The sequence below is a fragment of the Lissotriton vulgaris genome, chromosome 1_2 (genome assembly GCF_964263255.1).
Source record: "Lissotriton vulgaris chromosome 1_2, aLisVul1.2, whole genome shotgun sequence".
NCBI lineage: Eukaryota > Metazoa > Chordata > Amphibia > Caudata > Salamandridae > Lissotriton > Lissotriton vulgaris.
Window position 1 is genome coordinate 319,390,342 of NC_141686.1, and position 16,653 is coordinate 319,406,994.

The 16,653-nt window shown below is 46.6% G+C and overlaps 1 protein-coding gene across 2 annotated transcripts in view; it reads right to left on the bottom strand.

Moving 5' to 3' along the window:
* Positions 1–14,546, bottom strand: part of TMEM17 (transmembrane protein 17) — a 28,433-nt gene extending 13,887 nt beyond the window's left edge. The window contains exon 1 of one of the 2 annotated variants that reach the window (XR_015307573.1): positions 14,412–14,540. Coding sequence is in view for 1 of the 2 variants with exons in the window: in XM_086953366.1 (XP_086809492.1) it covers positions 14,412–14,520 (109 nt within the window). In the remaining variant the exon portion in view is untranslated. Of the gene's footprint in view, positions 1–14,411 lie in introns of both variants that reach the window. The other variant, XM_086953366.1, reaches the window with a different exon arrangement.
* Between the last annotated feature and the right edge of the window lie 2,107 nt (positions 14,547–16,653).

Sequence of the window (16,653 nt, forward strand, 5' to 3'; positions counted from 1 at the left end):
TACCAAGTGTGACCAGCATGTCATTGACAGATTCATTTCCTTTGCCCCTGGTCACTCCTTCTAGATCTCCTGGTAGTAGTCACCCTGCTCATACCACTCTTGGGTGTACAATCCATAGTTGTGGTGGGTCTATTTACATTCCTTGGTGTTTTCGTCTAGTCCTTTGGATTATTTGATCATCACTCTTCTAACAACACAAATATCTCCTCCTTTCCACAAATCACCTCCTAACTTTATTCACAGAGATCTTCTCCTTTCCACAAATCACCTTCCAGCAGCTACCTATGTTATATGACCTCTCTTTATTAATGTAATAACTACACTTTCACAATTGCTTCATTAACCTTCCTGCTTTCTCAAATTTGCTTGAAAATGCACAATTTTTCCACTATTTTTCTCTAAAATTTCTCGGGGGGACATTCCCCCCGATCCCCCCTCAGGTTGTTCGAGCTCACTTGCTACGGTGCTATATGCTAATCATTTTACGCCCCACCACTTTCAAATGTCACCAGCCGCCACTGCCCCTCACCCTCACTCACCCTCAACCCCTCACCCTCAATCCCTCACCCTCACCCACACTCACCCACACTCACCCCCACTCACCCTCACTCACACTCACCCACCCTCACTCACCCTCACCCTCACCCACCCTCACTCACCCTCACCCTCACTCACCCTCACCCTCAACCCCTCACCCTCAACCCCTCACACACCCTCAACCCCTCACCCTCACTCACCCTCAACCCCTCACCCTCAACCCCTCACTCACCCTCACCCTCAACCCCTCAGCCTCACCCTCACTCACCCTCAACCCCTCACCCTCACTCACCCTCAACCTCATGCTAAAGATTTACAAAAAAACCCATAAACAATTCTAAAAGCACTAACTCTAATGCTGCGAGACCTATTGCATTTCTAATGCTTGTTTCCTTTCTTTTTTATTCTTTAGGTCTATCTTTCTGCAATACTGCAGTTATTTTGAAATGTCTATTTTGAACCTGCTCGCTTGTTTCCTATCTCCTGTAATATTGCAGTCATTTTTACAATGTATATCTTGTACCTGTTTTATCTGTTTTCTCTTCTTTTTCACATAATAAATTTAAATCCGAAGTAGCATGTCAATACAGCCAATCATATTGATAGATTGACATAGCATACTGCATGTCTTCGATCTATGTAAGCAGCTCTATACAGATACTCCTTGAAGCATTGTTTAAATAATATTAACAAATAATCAATGTGCCATGCTAAGTTCTTAATATTGTTTCATTCTATTTTAGATTCTAGTGTTTGATGGTTATTTCCTGACAAATATTTTGAGAACAAGGGTACCCCATAAAGCGAACCTGGGATAAGTATGTACTTTTAAAGAAACAGTGGTTCATGGGATGCCTGATAAGGTCCTAAAGAGAATAATGCGAATATTTAATTAACGCTAGGGAGCTAGAGATGTAGGTTCATGTAGAATCTTTTATTTATTCACTTTCATTTTTTATACAGTTCTTATAATGTTTTTCAGGTGCTCAAGTGAGTGACAAGGGGCAGAACGTGACATAAGTGAACGAAGTGAAAAAACGAAATGTCACAACAACAACAAGGCTAAAAACCACAGAAATATATACAATGAAGTGGGTGTATTTCCTTGGGTAGGTCGACGGCGTTTTGTATAAGTTTAGATCATCATCAGGACTGTTGAGCCTCCTGAAACTGCAAGATTTGATTTGGGGTTAAAAAGTGTGTACCTACAAATTTATTTTTAAGATTTATTCATATTCGTGCTCCCGGTAACATGATTAACTTCCATGCACATTTTGAATAATTTCCATGCACATTTTCATGAAATTGGATGGGGGGGGGGCGCTTAGCAATCTCACCAAATGTGTGCTGCACATAGCTACTTGTCTAGAAACGGGGGCTAGCATGTGGAAGCATGCAAAGGCTTAATTATCGTACAGATGACTTGTTTAGTACCTGGGGGTAATTGAATCCGACAGAGAAAACTTTGAGACAGAGTAACTGATTTCTCTGTAGCTTGCCAGAGATAGTTTCTAATGAATTTTTAAATGCATAAATTTTGTCGATGGCAGTTCGCAGCCTTATGCCTGCCGGCAGTTTTCCAACCCCCAAGCCATTCCAAGGACTCTTCATGGAATGCAAAAAAACATGTCTTTCCTTCTGCTTCTACTCGCAATTTGGCTGGTAAGGGCACTACATACTTTGTTTCCTTGTCCCTTGATGCTTTTTTGGCTTCAAGAAAGCTGTGATGTTGTTTCTCAACTTTGAGTGTAAAGTCAGGAAAAAATGTTATGTGTGCATTTTCATAGGTTACTGGGGGAAGGCTGCAGGACGTTTGTAATATAACATCTTGGTCTATGAAGTTGAAAATTCAGGCTACGATAGGCGAAGGGGTGCCCCCAGTTGTGGACGTTGAAACCAGAATTCAGTAGGCTTGTTCCACCAAAAAGTAGTTAGAGAGGCCAGAGGCTGTAGCTCCTTGGTTACCAGATCCTCAGCAAAGAGGTCCACTGCCGGTCCATCTGCGTGTTCCAGGACTCCCAGTATGCATATGTTGTTGCATCCTGTTATTCCCTCAAAATCCTCCAGTACGGCCCTCCTTGCTACACCAGCCTCTCATAGATCGTTAACCTGATGTTTATTCGTTTTGGTGTCTAGGTGGAGAGAGGTAGTACTGTCCTCTATTTCCTTCACTCGCGAAATCATGGTCCAAAGATCCGCCCTCATCAGAAATACCTCATTTGTTAGAGAGTCCATGTGTGCTTCCAGCGAGGACTTTATTCCCTTGATTGCTGTCATGATATCTTGCAGCGTAAGCCACCCCGTGTAGTGGTGGTAAAACATTTGATGTCTGTTCTCAGGCCCTGCCTCCTAATCCAGCATTTCTGTCAATATGAGGTGAACCAGCTTTGTTTGTTGAACGCCTTTCTGGCCTTTACCCCTGTCTGGTACATCACAGTGGGGGTACTCATAGCCGCCTGCCTGAGGGCAAAGGTCACACCACATGGCCTGTCGGTTTTCCAACAGACAAGGTCTCCTGCTCCCACCTGCACACCCCCTCAACACAGACCTAGATGCCCCTGTCCTCAATGTCTAGGATCCATCGGGGGCAGAGGGAGGCTATATTGAAGGGACCACTGTCAAATGTTTAGTTCCGGGCCATTGTTGTAAGACTGCTCGGTTCAAGCACCCTGTTGGTGTGCGAGAGAGGAAACAGAGAAAGTCTCTGCAATGGTGAGGTGCTGGCTGCTCCACCATTATAGTTAAACAGAGGCTCTAATGAAGACGGTACTCCAAAGCGGAAAGCATTGTATAGCACTTACCAGTGCTTGTTTTGTATGCAGTAGGTCAGTCTTAGACTCCCCCAGCAAAGTTCTAGGAGGGTAAGGACCAGCTATCTGATGCCTCCTCTGCACTTCGGCTCGCCAAGTGTTAGTTGGTGTCTTGGCCTTGGGAGCCAGAGTTGGGTCGTACGCAGACGTCAGCTCACGCCGACCGGCAACAGATGGTGCCAGGGATGAGGACCCACATTTGGAGCGTCTCCTCACTCTGATTAAGTCCACACCTCAGTGACAGAGAGAAAAGTAGAGCTTTATGCAAAAAATGTAAAATACTCTGATTGTAGGTGGCATGGGAAGCAGTGGTGTAATGTTAATGGATATTTGTTTAGAGCCACATTTGCCACTTGTATTATATCTTGACACTTCGGGGTGCACTTGTCATTCTTCCAGCGGAGGTTCTCAACTTCTAGATTTCCTTCCATACCAGTATCTGGTGTGGTTGGGTGGTGTGAGTTATCATTTCAATGTGTTCAATAAGACATCATCTTGCAACCATCAAACCTAACCAGTGTGAATGTTTTGCAGATTGTTGTCTCTGCGTCACCTGACACAAATACATTTCGAATGGACCTCTTGTGTCTTGGGGATTGTTCACTCTGATGACTATATATGAGAACGAGTTAGTATACAGCCTGCCACGTACCACGCATTAGGGGTTAGACTAACACATTGTAGTGCTGGTGTCCACATCCCAGCACTAAAATGCATTGGTCTTACAAATATAGCGTCCCAGGGACCACCTTGAGGATCGCTGTAAGAGGGGAGGCTGGAATGCACTTACGCAGCAAATGTGATGTGCTGCTCAGATACATGCTCTATGTCCTCGCAACAGTGGCTGTGTCAAAAGTTATTTTCCCCCTAAGAACATTACATTGCACCACGCTGCGTCCTGTGATATCATCCAGTCACTGAAGCAGTTTTATGACGCGAATCACCCTGCCCAGCTAGAGAGAGTACCACGTGGTCTCATGAATACAGACAATCCCGCCCTGCCAGCAGAGACAGTGCTTTGGTCCCTCACATGGATTCAGGGGTGATGCCTTGCCTGATGTTATTTTACTAATACAGCAAGGCGCCAGCCTTTATGTGACCAAGTTACAGAATTGGCCGAGAGCAGGTACTGAGGCGGGCTGTAGTTTTTAGGTCTTGCCTAATCTATCCCGCGGGGGTAAATAGGCGAGATTATAGTAAGCGGTCCGAAAAGTCTACCTAGCTGCGGATTGCGTACAGTTCGTGTGAGCCAGGCGCGTGCACATCATTGCCAGCCACGTCACACACCACCATTTTTCTGAGCCTCGGCATCAGACTTCAAAGGCTGCCTCCCCCCAACCCCTAATCAGACTTCAAAGGAAGCCGCTTCCGCCCCCCTCCGCGCAATGCCAGAACATCCTTTTAGGGCTGCAACAACCCGCCCCGCTCCCCCTCTCTCTCTCCTTTTCCTCGCACAGAGCGTTTCACGGCCGTCACTTTCAATTTCACACAGCCGTGTCTTTTTCACAGCAGAGCGGCATGTTCCCCTTCTCTGCTCGTAGCCCCTCTCTCAAAGGGATTCTGATAAGCTTTGCAGCCCCCTTCTGTCCCCGTGATCATCTTTTCAGCCCCCTTCTGCGCCCTGCTCTCTTCCAGCCACTGCTTCCGTGCCACGTTTTCCGCCACTGTTGCTCCTGAAAGCCTAGAGCCATACGTATCTCCCATTCCCCCCTTCCTAGACCGTTTTCATAGTAGCTGCTGCGTGGACTCGCAGCTGGCATGCCAAAGGCAAGCCGGTGTCTACCTATTTGCACCTCAACTGTGCCTGAACCTCTGGTCCACCAGCACCATCCAGCTAACCCACACTGCAAACATTAGAACCCTCCTATCAACATCTCTCTCTCCTAGCCGTTGCTTCCTATGCAACACATGCTCCCTCTCGATTTCTGCCATACAAGTCTTGAAGCTCCATCATGACCTCCCACCAGACCTCCTGTTCCTCACAGAAACCTATTTAACCCAACTTTTGCTCCTGATATTACCACGGCCATCCAGCTCAGATACAAAATCATTAGGCAAGACAGAGGCATGATTAAATCTACATTGGTAAATGTACCATTGTAAATAGTATTACTGCCAGTGGAGCACAACATGATTAGTCATGGATCAACATTTCCGAATTTTAATAACCCCTTCTTACATGTCTGGGTTTCTGTGGCGATAGTAATTATTTAATCACTCGCACTAACATTTGCTCTGCTTTGCTTTTCGTGTCTTTTGTCGCCTCTCACAACTGCCCTCCCTCCCCCACCACAGAGCGTTTCACGACCGTCACTTTCACTTTCACACGGCTGTGTCTCTTTCACGGCCACGCGGAATGTTTGTTATGGTAAATGCCACTTGTCCTAAAAATAGCCACACTTCTTTTGAAGCTACGCTCGTGGATTAGAGGTCCCTTGTGACTTTCCTCCCCTTGCCCTGCTGAACACCCCCACACTCCAGCAGCGGCTCCGGTCCTGACCGGTTCCGTGAAGGCGGCAGGACTTGAACCCGCAAAACCCTCGAGTCATGCAAACACGCAGCCCTTGTGGGCAGCCAGCCGTCTACAGCACCATCCACGGCTGTGATGTGCACACACACACGCGCGCACACAGTCCTGGCGCTTGCAGGGGGCGCTGGGTGAATTTGGTGTGGGCCAAGGATGCACTGCGGCTCTCTGGGGTGTATTGTGATAGGTGACAGAGACAGGCGGGCCTATGACGTGTACTCCTGTGACAGCTTTTCAGTACTGCTGCGCTGCACTCCGCCCCCTTCATGTCTCTTCTTGACTCAGCACTACTTGATTCTGGGTTAGTCACTTTATGCGCCAAGCTGGGGTTCTTATAGCTCGTCCCCACTCACACGTGATGCGCAAATCTGCTCTGCTTCATGCCCATGCAGACAGCTCCCCCAGAAAGTAATCCCCTGCAGGGATCTTTTTTAAAGCTGCAGGTTTCCAAATCATTCCCACGAATGACATGAAATGATATTGTTTTATAAATCGCACTAAAACCCAAGGTACCAAAGCGCTATTGCGATACAGACTAATCTACAGAGTCAAACCAACCAAGAAGTAAGAGAACTGTAGTGAGAAAACCAAGTTTCCAAATGCGTTTTAAGGAAGTCTGCTTCAGAATTGTGAGTGGGCTCTGCCTTTCATCCTTCTGAAGTTGATAAAGCAAGCAGCATGCATTAGAGCCTAGGTACTCAAAGTACGGCCCGAGTGCCATTTGCGGCCCGGCAGACCTTTAGATGCGGCCCCCGTGTGAAAAACAACGTCAGACGCACGTAGTCAGCAGTCTTTGTTCTGCCTGTTCATTCCTCTGGACCGCATTCATAGTAAAAAACAAGAAAGCAATCTAAGAAGCATGCTCAAGAAATTAGTGATTCACCTCCTCACATTTGCCCCCTCCCCTTCTTGCTCAGTGACGAGAGATACCGGAGCTCTAAGAAGGGGTGAAAATGCAATAAAGCCTCGTAAACAAGTGAATGGTCTTTTAGCAATGTATGTAGTACTTGGGTGTGGCTGGCAGCACAAAAACTGTCTATGTGTTTACCCGGGAAGCTGTCTCAGCCCGGGCTGGCACACATGAGGGGAGGGGGGGTGTAGCTTAAGCCCTTTGAGCCATTTGGGCGTTGCGCGTCTGGCATGCAGGTTGCTGGCTTTCCTTTCCAGTCCAGCCTAGACATCAGCACCAGCCACAGGGGGGGAGGGAAGGGTGTGGGTGGGGGGACTACTGCTGTGGTGCAGATCTTAAACCTCACTAACCAAACAGCTATATTAACAGCCATGAAGGCGGCCCATCCATGTTACCACACTAGGCCTGTCCAATAGTTCTCTCTCCTATACCTCCCAATGAGGACATGTAATTATAGTGCCTTCTGAATAAGACTCCTTTAGTTTAAGCTACGAGCCTCCCTGGTGCCATACTGGTTCCTCTCCTTAGAGCTGGCAGGCCTCTGTAAACATTCCTAGGTTACTGTTTGAAGTATGCTGTGATTCTGCCTTTTTCTTCAAGCAGGTCTCTTAGAGATGTGGTGCGGGTGCGAAGCATGGTGTTCATGGATGCTCAGTGACATTTAGTGTGATTATAGGTACTGTGTCTGTAGCGCCACGCTAGCCACTGAGTTCCCGCTTTACACAATGAGTAGGAATGCATCCAAGTGTGACCCAGTGACGTGTGCCTTAGTGAGGGCGAAGTGGACTCATAATTGATTCCCGTCCCAGCTGTAGATTGGGGGTGACCATGAATTAATTATTTAAATGAATGGACCTACATTTATACAAATCGACCAGCAACTCAAAGGGAATCTTCGAACTAGCAAGAGTACATGTAAGATTAACCGACCTAGATTAATCTTGCTAGAAATAAACACGTTTTAATTGTATTTCTCAAAGGTGCAGATCCAGGGTTTTAATATCCCTGCCAAATGCAGTGCTGCTTCCCATCTATACTTAGTTAAATGTGCAGCCCCTGAACTCATCTGTGCCATATCGCACGCACAGTATAGTGCCCTCCCACCCCTGCTCGTACACTCCAGCTCTGTGATGCATCAGTGCCTCATACAGCACAATGCCCCTGCACCCCTGCCTCATACACTACATCTCATCGACCATTGGTGCCTCATGAATAGGGCTCCTGGTTTTATGGAATTTATTTAATGAACACTTCCGTCTGTTTTTATCCATATTTATTTTTGGGGCATTTTATCTGTATTTATCCATATTTATTTTATGTTTTGCGCATAAATGTAGTTGTGAAACTGTACATTTCCATACTTAATTAAATGATAGACGAGCACTCATACTTTGATTTCTGGAGTGTTTTAGCTATTTAAGTTGCCAAATATTACATAGCAGTACATCCACTGGCTAATATTAGCATTACACCACAAATTAAGGTTGATACATGCAATTATTTTAAAGAAATTTCATCCTGTTTGTTAATTTCCCATGCTGTACATCTGCTCAGCTCTTGGGCTATAATTCATGAGAAACAGCACGAAGAGTCACTTAAAAGAAGCAAATTGTCTGTATTTATCCACTTTTAAAAATAAATACAAACAGAAAACACATTGTTTTCTGTCTGTATTTATCTGTATAAATCCGTAAAAACTGAAAACAGGGAGCCTTACTCATGAACCTTACAGCACAGGGCATTGACATCCCTACCCTGTACACCACAGGCATACCCGCCCCTTGCGTTCCTGCCCTGTACACTGAAGATTTGTTTTTACTTTAGTAGCCACGGCCCGTCGCCCCCACCCCTCCCGTCCCCATCCGCAGGCTCATCAGAGCGGCCCTCCACCACAAGCCAAAATGTAATTTTGGCCCCCGAAAAAAAGTTTGTGAGTACCCATGCATTAGAGCCACACCTCCCTCAATTACTGATCTGATTGGTCCCAAGCCAGGTTTCTTTAGCTTTGCCAACACCCGACACAATGTTTGGAGCAGATTTTGGAACCACATGCACAGAAGACCCCTCTCCCATCCAGCGCTTACCACAGCCAGCTCTATTCTAGTTTTAATGTTGCCGTTGATGCATCCTTCACTCTACTCTGGTGGCAGCCTTGGCAATTTTTTTTAAGGTTTTCTACTTTGTAACTTTGTGCTACTGTTATCTTTTAGTGATCACGTTTGCATTTAGATGTGAGTGGACACACCCTTGGGAGCTCATCTCATGCTATAAAATGAACAGACAACAAGCACGCATTAAATAGATTAACACCTGAACTCTCTGATTAATGCTACCTGACAAGCTGGTTATGTAGGTTTTTTTTTTGTCTGTGTAAAGATGGTTCGTTCCAAATTAAGAAAAAAAAAAGAAGACCGAAAACAACACTGCGGCAATATGTGAAACTGCTATATATTTATCTATCGCCCTCACTCCATCTATCGCCCTCCCTCACTCTATCTATCGCCCTCACTCCATCTATCGCCCTCACTCCATCTATCGCCCTCACTCCATCTATCGCCCTCACTATCGCCCTCATTCTATCTATCGCCCTCACTCTATCTATCTATCGCCCTCACTCTATCTATCGCCCTCACTCTATCTATCGCCCTCACTCTATCTATCGCCCTCACTCTATCTATCGCCCTCACTCTATCTATCGCCCTCACTCTATCTATCGCTCTCACTCTATCGCTCTCACTCTATCGCTCTCACTCTATCTATCGCTCTCACTCTATCGCTCTCACTATCGCCCTCTATCTATCGCCCTCACTCTATCTATCGCCCTCACTCTATCTATCGCCCTCTATCTATCTATCGCCCTCTATCTATCTATCGCCCTCACTCTATCTATCGCTCTCACTCTATCTATCGCTCTCACTCTATCTATCGCTCTCACTCTATCTATCGCTCTCACTCTATCTATCGCTCTCACTCTATCTATCGCTCTCACTCTATCTATCGCTCTCACTATCTATCGCCCTCTATCTATCTATCGCCCTCACTCTATCTATCGCCCTCACTCTATCTATCGCCCTCTATCTATCTATCTATCGCCCTCACTCTATCTATCGCTCTCACTCTATCTATCGCTCTCACTCTATCTATCGCTCTCACTCTATCGCTCTCACTCTATCGCTCTCACTATCGCCCTCTATCTATCTATCGCCCTCACTCTATCTATCGCCCTCACTCTATCTATCGCCCTCACTCTATCTATCGCTCTCACTCTATCTATCGCTCTCACTCTATCTATCGCTCTCACTCTATCTATCGCTCTCACTATCTATCGCTCTCACTCTATCTATCGCTCTCACTCTATCTATCGCTCTCACTCTATCTATCGCTCTCACTCTATCTATCGCTCTCACTCTATCGCCCTCACTCTATCTATCGCCCTCACTCTATCTATCGCCCTCACTCTATCTATCGCCCTCACTCTATCTATCGCCCTCTATCTATCTATCTATCGCCCTCTATCTATCTATCTATCGCCCTCACTCTATCTATCGCCCTCACTCTATTTATCGCCCTCACTCTATCTATCGCCCTCACTCTATCTATCGCCCTCACCCTATCTATCGCCCTCACTCTATCGCCCTCTATCTATCTATCTCACTCTATCTATCGCCATCTATCTATCTATCGCCATCTATCTATCGCCCTCACTCTATCTATCGCCCTTTTTCTATCTATCGCCCTCTATCACCATCTATCCATCGCCCTCTATCTATCTATCTATCGCCCTCACTCTATCTATCGCCCTCACTCTATCTATCGCCCTCACTCTATCTATCGCCCTCACTCTATCTATCGCCCTCACTCTATCTATCGCCCTCACTCTATCTATCTCCCTCACTCTATCTATCGCCCTCTATCTATCTATCGCCCTCTATCTATCTATCGCCATCTATCTATCTATCGCCATCTATCTATCTATCGCCATCTATCTATCTATCGCCCTCACTCTATCTATCACCCTTTTTCTATCTATCGCCCTCTATCACCATCTATCTATCGCCCTCTATCTATCTATCTATCGCCATCTATCTATTTATCGCCTTCTATCTATTTATTGCCATCTATCTATTGCCCTCCCTCTATCGCACTCACTTTATCTATTGCACTCACTCTATCACCCTCACTCTATCTATCACCCTCACTCTATCTATCACCCTCACTCTATCTATCACCCTCACTCTATCTATCACCCTCACTCTATCTATCACCCTCACTCTATCTATCACCCTCACTCTATCTATCACCCTCACTCTATCGCCCTCACTCTATCTATCTCCCTCACTATATCTATGTATCTATCTCTCTATCTATCGCCATCTATCTATCGCCATCTATCTATCTATCGCCCTCTATCTATCTATTACCCCCTATCTATCACAATCTATCTATCGCCCTCTATCTTTATTTTGTTTTGATTTATTTAAAAGGTTTTATATAGCACTGGCTAGACCCGGAGGTATCAGAGCGCTTTACATGGGTATCAGACAATAAATTGCAGGTTACAGCTTTACAAAAGGTTACACAGTTATTAGAGCATGGCAATTTTAGTTACAAGTAAGGTTGAGACAAACAAAAAGGAACATATAGGTAGGGGAAAAAGCTGGAAAGGGGAGATATTCCGGGCAGTGGGGGGTGGTGGGGTAAAAGCAGGGGAAGTAGACGGAGGGAAGAGGAGGGGAGGGATTAGAGACACGGCATGGCCAGAGGAGGGGGAGGGTGACAGGGACACAAATCGGTAGACAAGTCAAAGCTGCGCCCAAAGTCCAGAAGTTGTGATCCCAGGGAGAGTGGTATAATTTCCCCATCTCTGTTGCGAGAGGCTCCCTAAGGGCAGTGGACTCTCTCAAAGGGGTCTCTGAGACTCCAAGGGCTATATACTGGATCCTTCCCCAAAAGGGGAGAGGGAGTGCTTTGGCAAGGGGTGACATACCATACCTCAATTGTGAGGGGCTCCCATGGCGCTGTGGACTCTCTCAGCGGGTATGCTGAGACTCCAGTGTATATAACTGGGATCTTTCCCCAAAAAGGGGAGGAGGACTGCTAAATCAAAGGGCACAAGAAGACAGGGGGCTAGGTGGTGAAAGCAGGCAAGGGGAGATATTCCGGAGAATGGGGAGTAGGAGCAAGGGAAGTAGACAGAGTGGAGTAGGGAAAGAGGAGGGGAGATTAGAGACACGGCAAGGCAAGTGGAGGTGGAGGGTGACGGGGACACAAACCGGTAAGCGAGTCAAAGCTGCGCCCAAAGTCCAGTAAGCTGTGAACCCAGGGGGGGGTGGAACATAGTAAACAGGATTTATATAAAATCGTCTCTGTCCACTATCAAAACGGCTTTTCAGATTTTGTTTACTTTAATAGCAAGTCGCTGACCATTAAGGCAGCTCCTGAAGACATTTTAAAGTCCTTTGTTCTGATGTTTGTCATTTTAAATATGGACTGATAAGAGGGGGGAGGGGGGAATACTGACTTAAGATGACTTTAATTTTTGTGCAGGCCAGGACATTAAAAAACTGATCAGGCCAAGTGGCAACCCTATTTAAGACTGGTTCTGGTAGATGTACATGGGGTAGGATGGTTGGAACTGGCTCGTTTGGATGGCTGCGCAGGGCAAGGCTGGTTCGAATGGTTGTTAATGGGGCTACGATGGACAGGACAGGGCCACACTGGTTTTGGTAGATGTACATGGGGTAGGATGGTTGGAACTGGCTAGTTGGATGGCTGGGCAGGGCAAGGCTGGTTCTAATGGTTGTTAATGGGGTTACAATGGACTGGACAGGGCCACACTGGTTCTGGTAGATGGGGCTAGAATGGCCTAGAAATGACCGGGCTGATTGACTTAAATGGGGTTAGAGCTCATTGAGTAGGGGTAAATCTGCTGGATATGTACAAGTGGGCATATTTACAAGCTCCAATTGCAACAGGAACGTCACTTTTTTCCGTGGTTCCTGTAGCAATAGGGGCTTCGCCTTATTTACAAGGCAGCATTAAGGCACTTAGCGTGGCTTAATGACGCCTTGTTAATAAGGCCCCCAGTTCAGGCTATACATAGCGTGAAAGGGGTGGGCAATGGGTGTTGCCGTGGGTATTCCACCACAGCACCCATTGATTTTGATACTGACCCATATTTACAAGGGTGGTGTAAATATGGGGCAGCACCAAAATTAAGACCAAAGAAACCTGCTCTTTAAGTGGCGAAACGAGAAGAAATGCTTTATTTCCCCTTGTGTCTGCCGGTGCTATGTGTGCTGCATTGTGCAGCACACATAGAAACAACAAAACGCCATGCATGATTGTTTGAGCAGGAAGGTGTTCCTTCCTGCATATAAATAATCTTTCTAAAAATGACGAGTTGCAACTTGTATGTGTGCTGCACAAAGCAGCACCCTTACAAGTTACAAATCACCATTTAAGATGGTTTATGAACAGGAAGAGACACCTTCCTGCACATAAACAATCATTCCCACAAATCAGACAGCCTTGCACCCTGGTGCAAGGCAGCTGAATTTAGCGCCAGTTCAGGGGGAAGTGCAGAGCTGCACTGTATGGTTTTAAAGATGGTGCAGGCCTGCGTTTCCAGTGTCAGAGAGCTGCATTAAGCTAAGAAGTGACGCTGCGCTCTGTCTCTCTGCTTGTAAATATACCCCTGTGTGGGCTGGCTGTTTCTGATACCTTTAATGGAGTTATGAGGAACTTGGTATGGGTCATGCTAATTATTTGTTAATGATAATTAAATGGACCATGTAGTCAGACTAGTGCTTCTCATTGTTCTAAAGGTAGCAATGGAGGATATTTAGCACATTATTGCTTGGTTTTGCTGGTGAGAAAGTGTCACACATTAGGTAGTAGAATGTCACTCATAACACTGAAACTATGGCAATTTCACACACAGGCAACCTGAAAACTTGGCAGCTATGCCTGGACAAACTGTCGGTGTGTCATGTTGGTTAGTGCACTTCCATTTCTGCTGCTTTGCAACATGTTTAAGATCGTCTTAGAGTGCTGTTTATACCAGCTGGAGCAGTCTTGCCTGGCAGGAGAGCATATGAATCCACTCTTGGCTTCACATCAGGCTCTGTTTACATTCCATCACTTTCAAAAAACGTGAACAAAACACACACTCTCACAGGGACAGGTCCTCCATAAAGCAGATGTTGTTAGTGAACCTATCGAAGCACCAGTGGGACAGGGCAGATCCTAACATCTAACTTTTCAGATTAAAAAAAGGATGGGAGTTCCTCGACGTCGAGTCAACACACGAGTAAAATAAAAAACAAACCTTTGTAAGTGACTAATCTAGCCTGTTCACTGTTGTGGAGGGCTACGAGCACTGGACAGCAGAGGAGAGGACATATCTTGCACAGTGGCCGCAAGGGGGTGGGGGGAATACTGCAACCACTACAGGCCACTGCCTACTTCACACTACTGCTCCAGTGCAGGACTCGCGCCCCTTACAAAGATGGCGTCACGCGCACTTCCGCACCTCACTAACATGGCGTCACGCGCACTTCCGCCCTTCGCGGGTGAGTTGCGAGAGAGACGCTGCACACTAACCACTGATCCCCGGCACACTCACCCGGAGTCCGCACCTCCTCCTCGCTCTCCGGCCCCGTGCGGTTAGTGTCGGTGAAGACGGTGCGCGTGAAGGTGTTCAGCTGCCTCCGCACGGGCTCGGGTAGCGCCATCTTGCAAGCGGAGGGGTTCCCAAGACAACGCAACCGGTGACGTTTTACGCAGCGAGCCAATCGCAGCCGGGTGAAGGGTGGGGCTTTCTCTAAAGCGGGCTTTGGGATTGGTTTTCAAACTTGTCCCACGTGTTGAGACAACCGATACTGCGCATGTGCGGACCCAGTGTATAAAGACCCCCCCCCCTACAGCAGTGATATTCAAACTATTTAATGCCACTCCGGTGGGGAAAATAATCATCAGGCCCGCCTCATAACTTCCCCCAATTATTCTATAACATTGGCATTGTTTAAATACGTCTAGACCTATTTAAACATTGCAGTTAAGTTCTGTTGCCTTTTTAGGCCTCGCCTAGGCAGCGCTTGTGCGGTCTCTTCCAGACATGCTGAATTGAGGTATGGACTTGAAGCTCTGCCCACTCTCTGCCCATCTTTTTAATTGGCTGCTGTCACGGTCCTTCCTAAATGTTGGCTTTTCATTTGTTAATAAGCTTATTTGTTCCTCCTTAGTACCGCCCTGTCGTCTTTTGTTACCTCCCATGTTAGGTCTCACCTAGGCAGCGCTTGTGCAGTCTCTTCCAGACATGCTGAATTGAGGTATGGACTTAAAGCACCGCCCATCTTTTTAATAGGATACTGTTACTGCCCTTCCTAAATGTTGGCTTTTCATTTGTTAATAAGCTTAATTGTTCCTCCTTAGTACCACCCTGTCTTCTTTTGTTACCTCCCATGTTAGGTCTCACCTAGGCAGCGCTTGTCCGGTCTCTTCCAGACATGCTGAATTGAGGTATGAACTTGAAGCTCCGCCCACTCTCCTCCCATCTTTTTAATTGGCTACTGTCACTGTCCTTCCTAAATGTTGGCTTTTCATTTGTTAATAAGCTTATTTGTCCCTCCTTAGTACTGCCTTGTCTTCTATCGTTACCTCCCATGAGGACCGGTCCTTTCTACATGTGTTGTTACTTAGTAAGTTTCATTTATGGTCTGTCAGCACTATTTTCTCAGAGCAGGGGGCACTGCTGTCTGTGCCTGCTTTGCTCCTGCTCGTCGTAGCTGCCCGAGCCGTGGACTGGCTCTGGTCTCTAGGGAAAATTACAGCTCTGAGCTCTTTCTATGAGCTCTTACTTTCAATCAGCGCAACGCTCTTTCAAGACCGCCGTGCTGTTTTGCTTTCACTGTCCTATCTCCCCTACCGCCTTCCCCACCCACTCTCTCTGCTCTATCTCCCCCTCCCTTCCAGTCACTGACAGGGCTCCAGCCTGGTCCGAGAGGGAGGATTGTGAAGCCTTCCTCAGAGCAGGGGGCACTGGTCTGTGCCTGGCCTGCTCCTTGCAGTGCAACCCTCCTTCTCCGCAGGTATGAGCTCTTTATATCAGCGCGGCACACTTTCAGAGCACCGCGCTGGTTGGTTTCATTCTCCTGCCCCGCTCCTCCACCCACTCTGTGCTCTCACTCCCCTCCCTTGCAGTCCGTCATGGGGCTCCTGCTGCCTCACAGCGGAGACAGGTGTAGGAGATGGAGGGCTGTGCACAAGCTGTATTCTTTTAACACCCCGTCTTTCACTTTACCAGTCATAGTGGGTTTGCTTTAGCACTGTACATCACAGCAACTGCTATGGTGAGTGGATTCAGCCGCTTGTCTGGAACTCTCGGATTATCTGTTTCAAAGTAAATTTCTTTCGGCTTCTGCAGAACAGTGTGGTCTTCTTTTAAAACACAGCTCAAAAATATTCAGTCCTCTCCCGCCACCCCTCCCTGCTTCTCACACGCGTCTCGCGTCCAAAAATATATACATCAAGCTGTGATGCTTTAAAATCAGCGTGCATGCCTGCAACACGTCACTTTTTGCAGACAAAAAAACAATAAACAAAACAATATGCCAACACGCTACCTTTCCAAGCTACATAAACCCTAAAAGACAAATGACACGCTCCCTTTCAGATCTGTGAAAGGCATTCAACAAATAAACAACAATAACAAAGACACACAGCCTTTCATCACATATATCTGCACATTGATTATCTCTAAAATGTAGAGTTCATAAAATACAACTTTTGTTTGTGCCTCTGTTGCATGTTCTTTTTTCTCTGACCCACCATAACCTTTTATTATTGAGAAGCTTCCCATCCTGTGA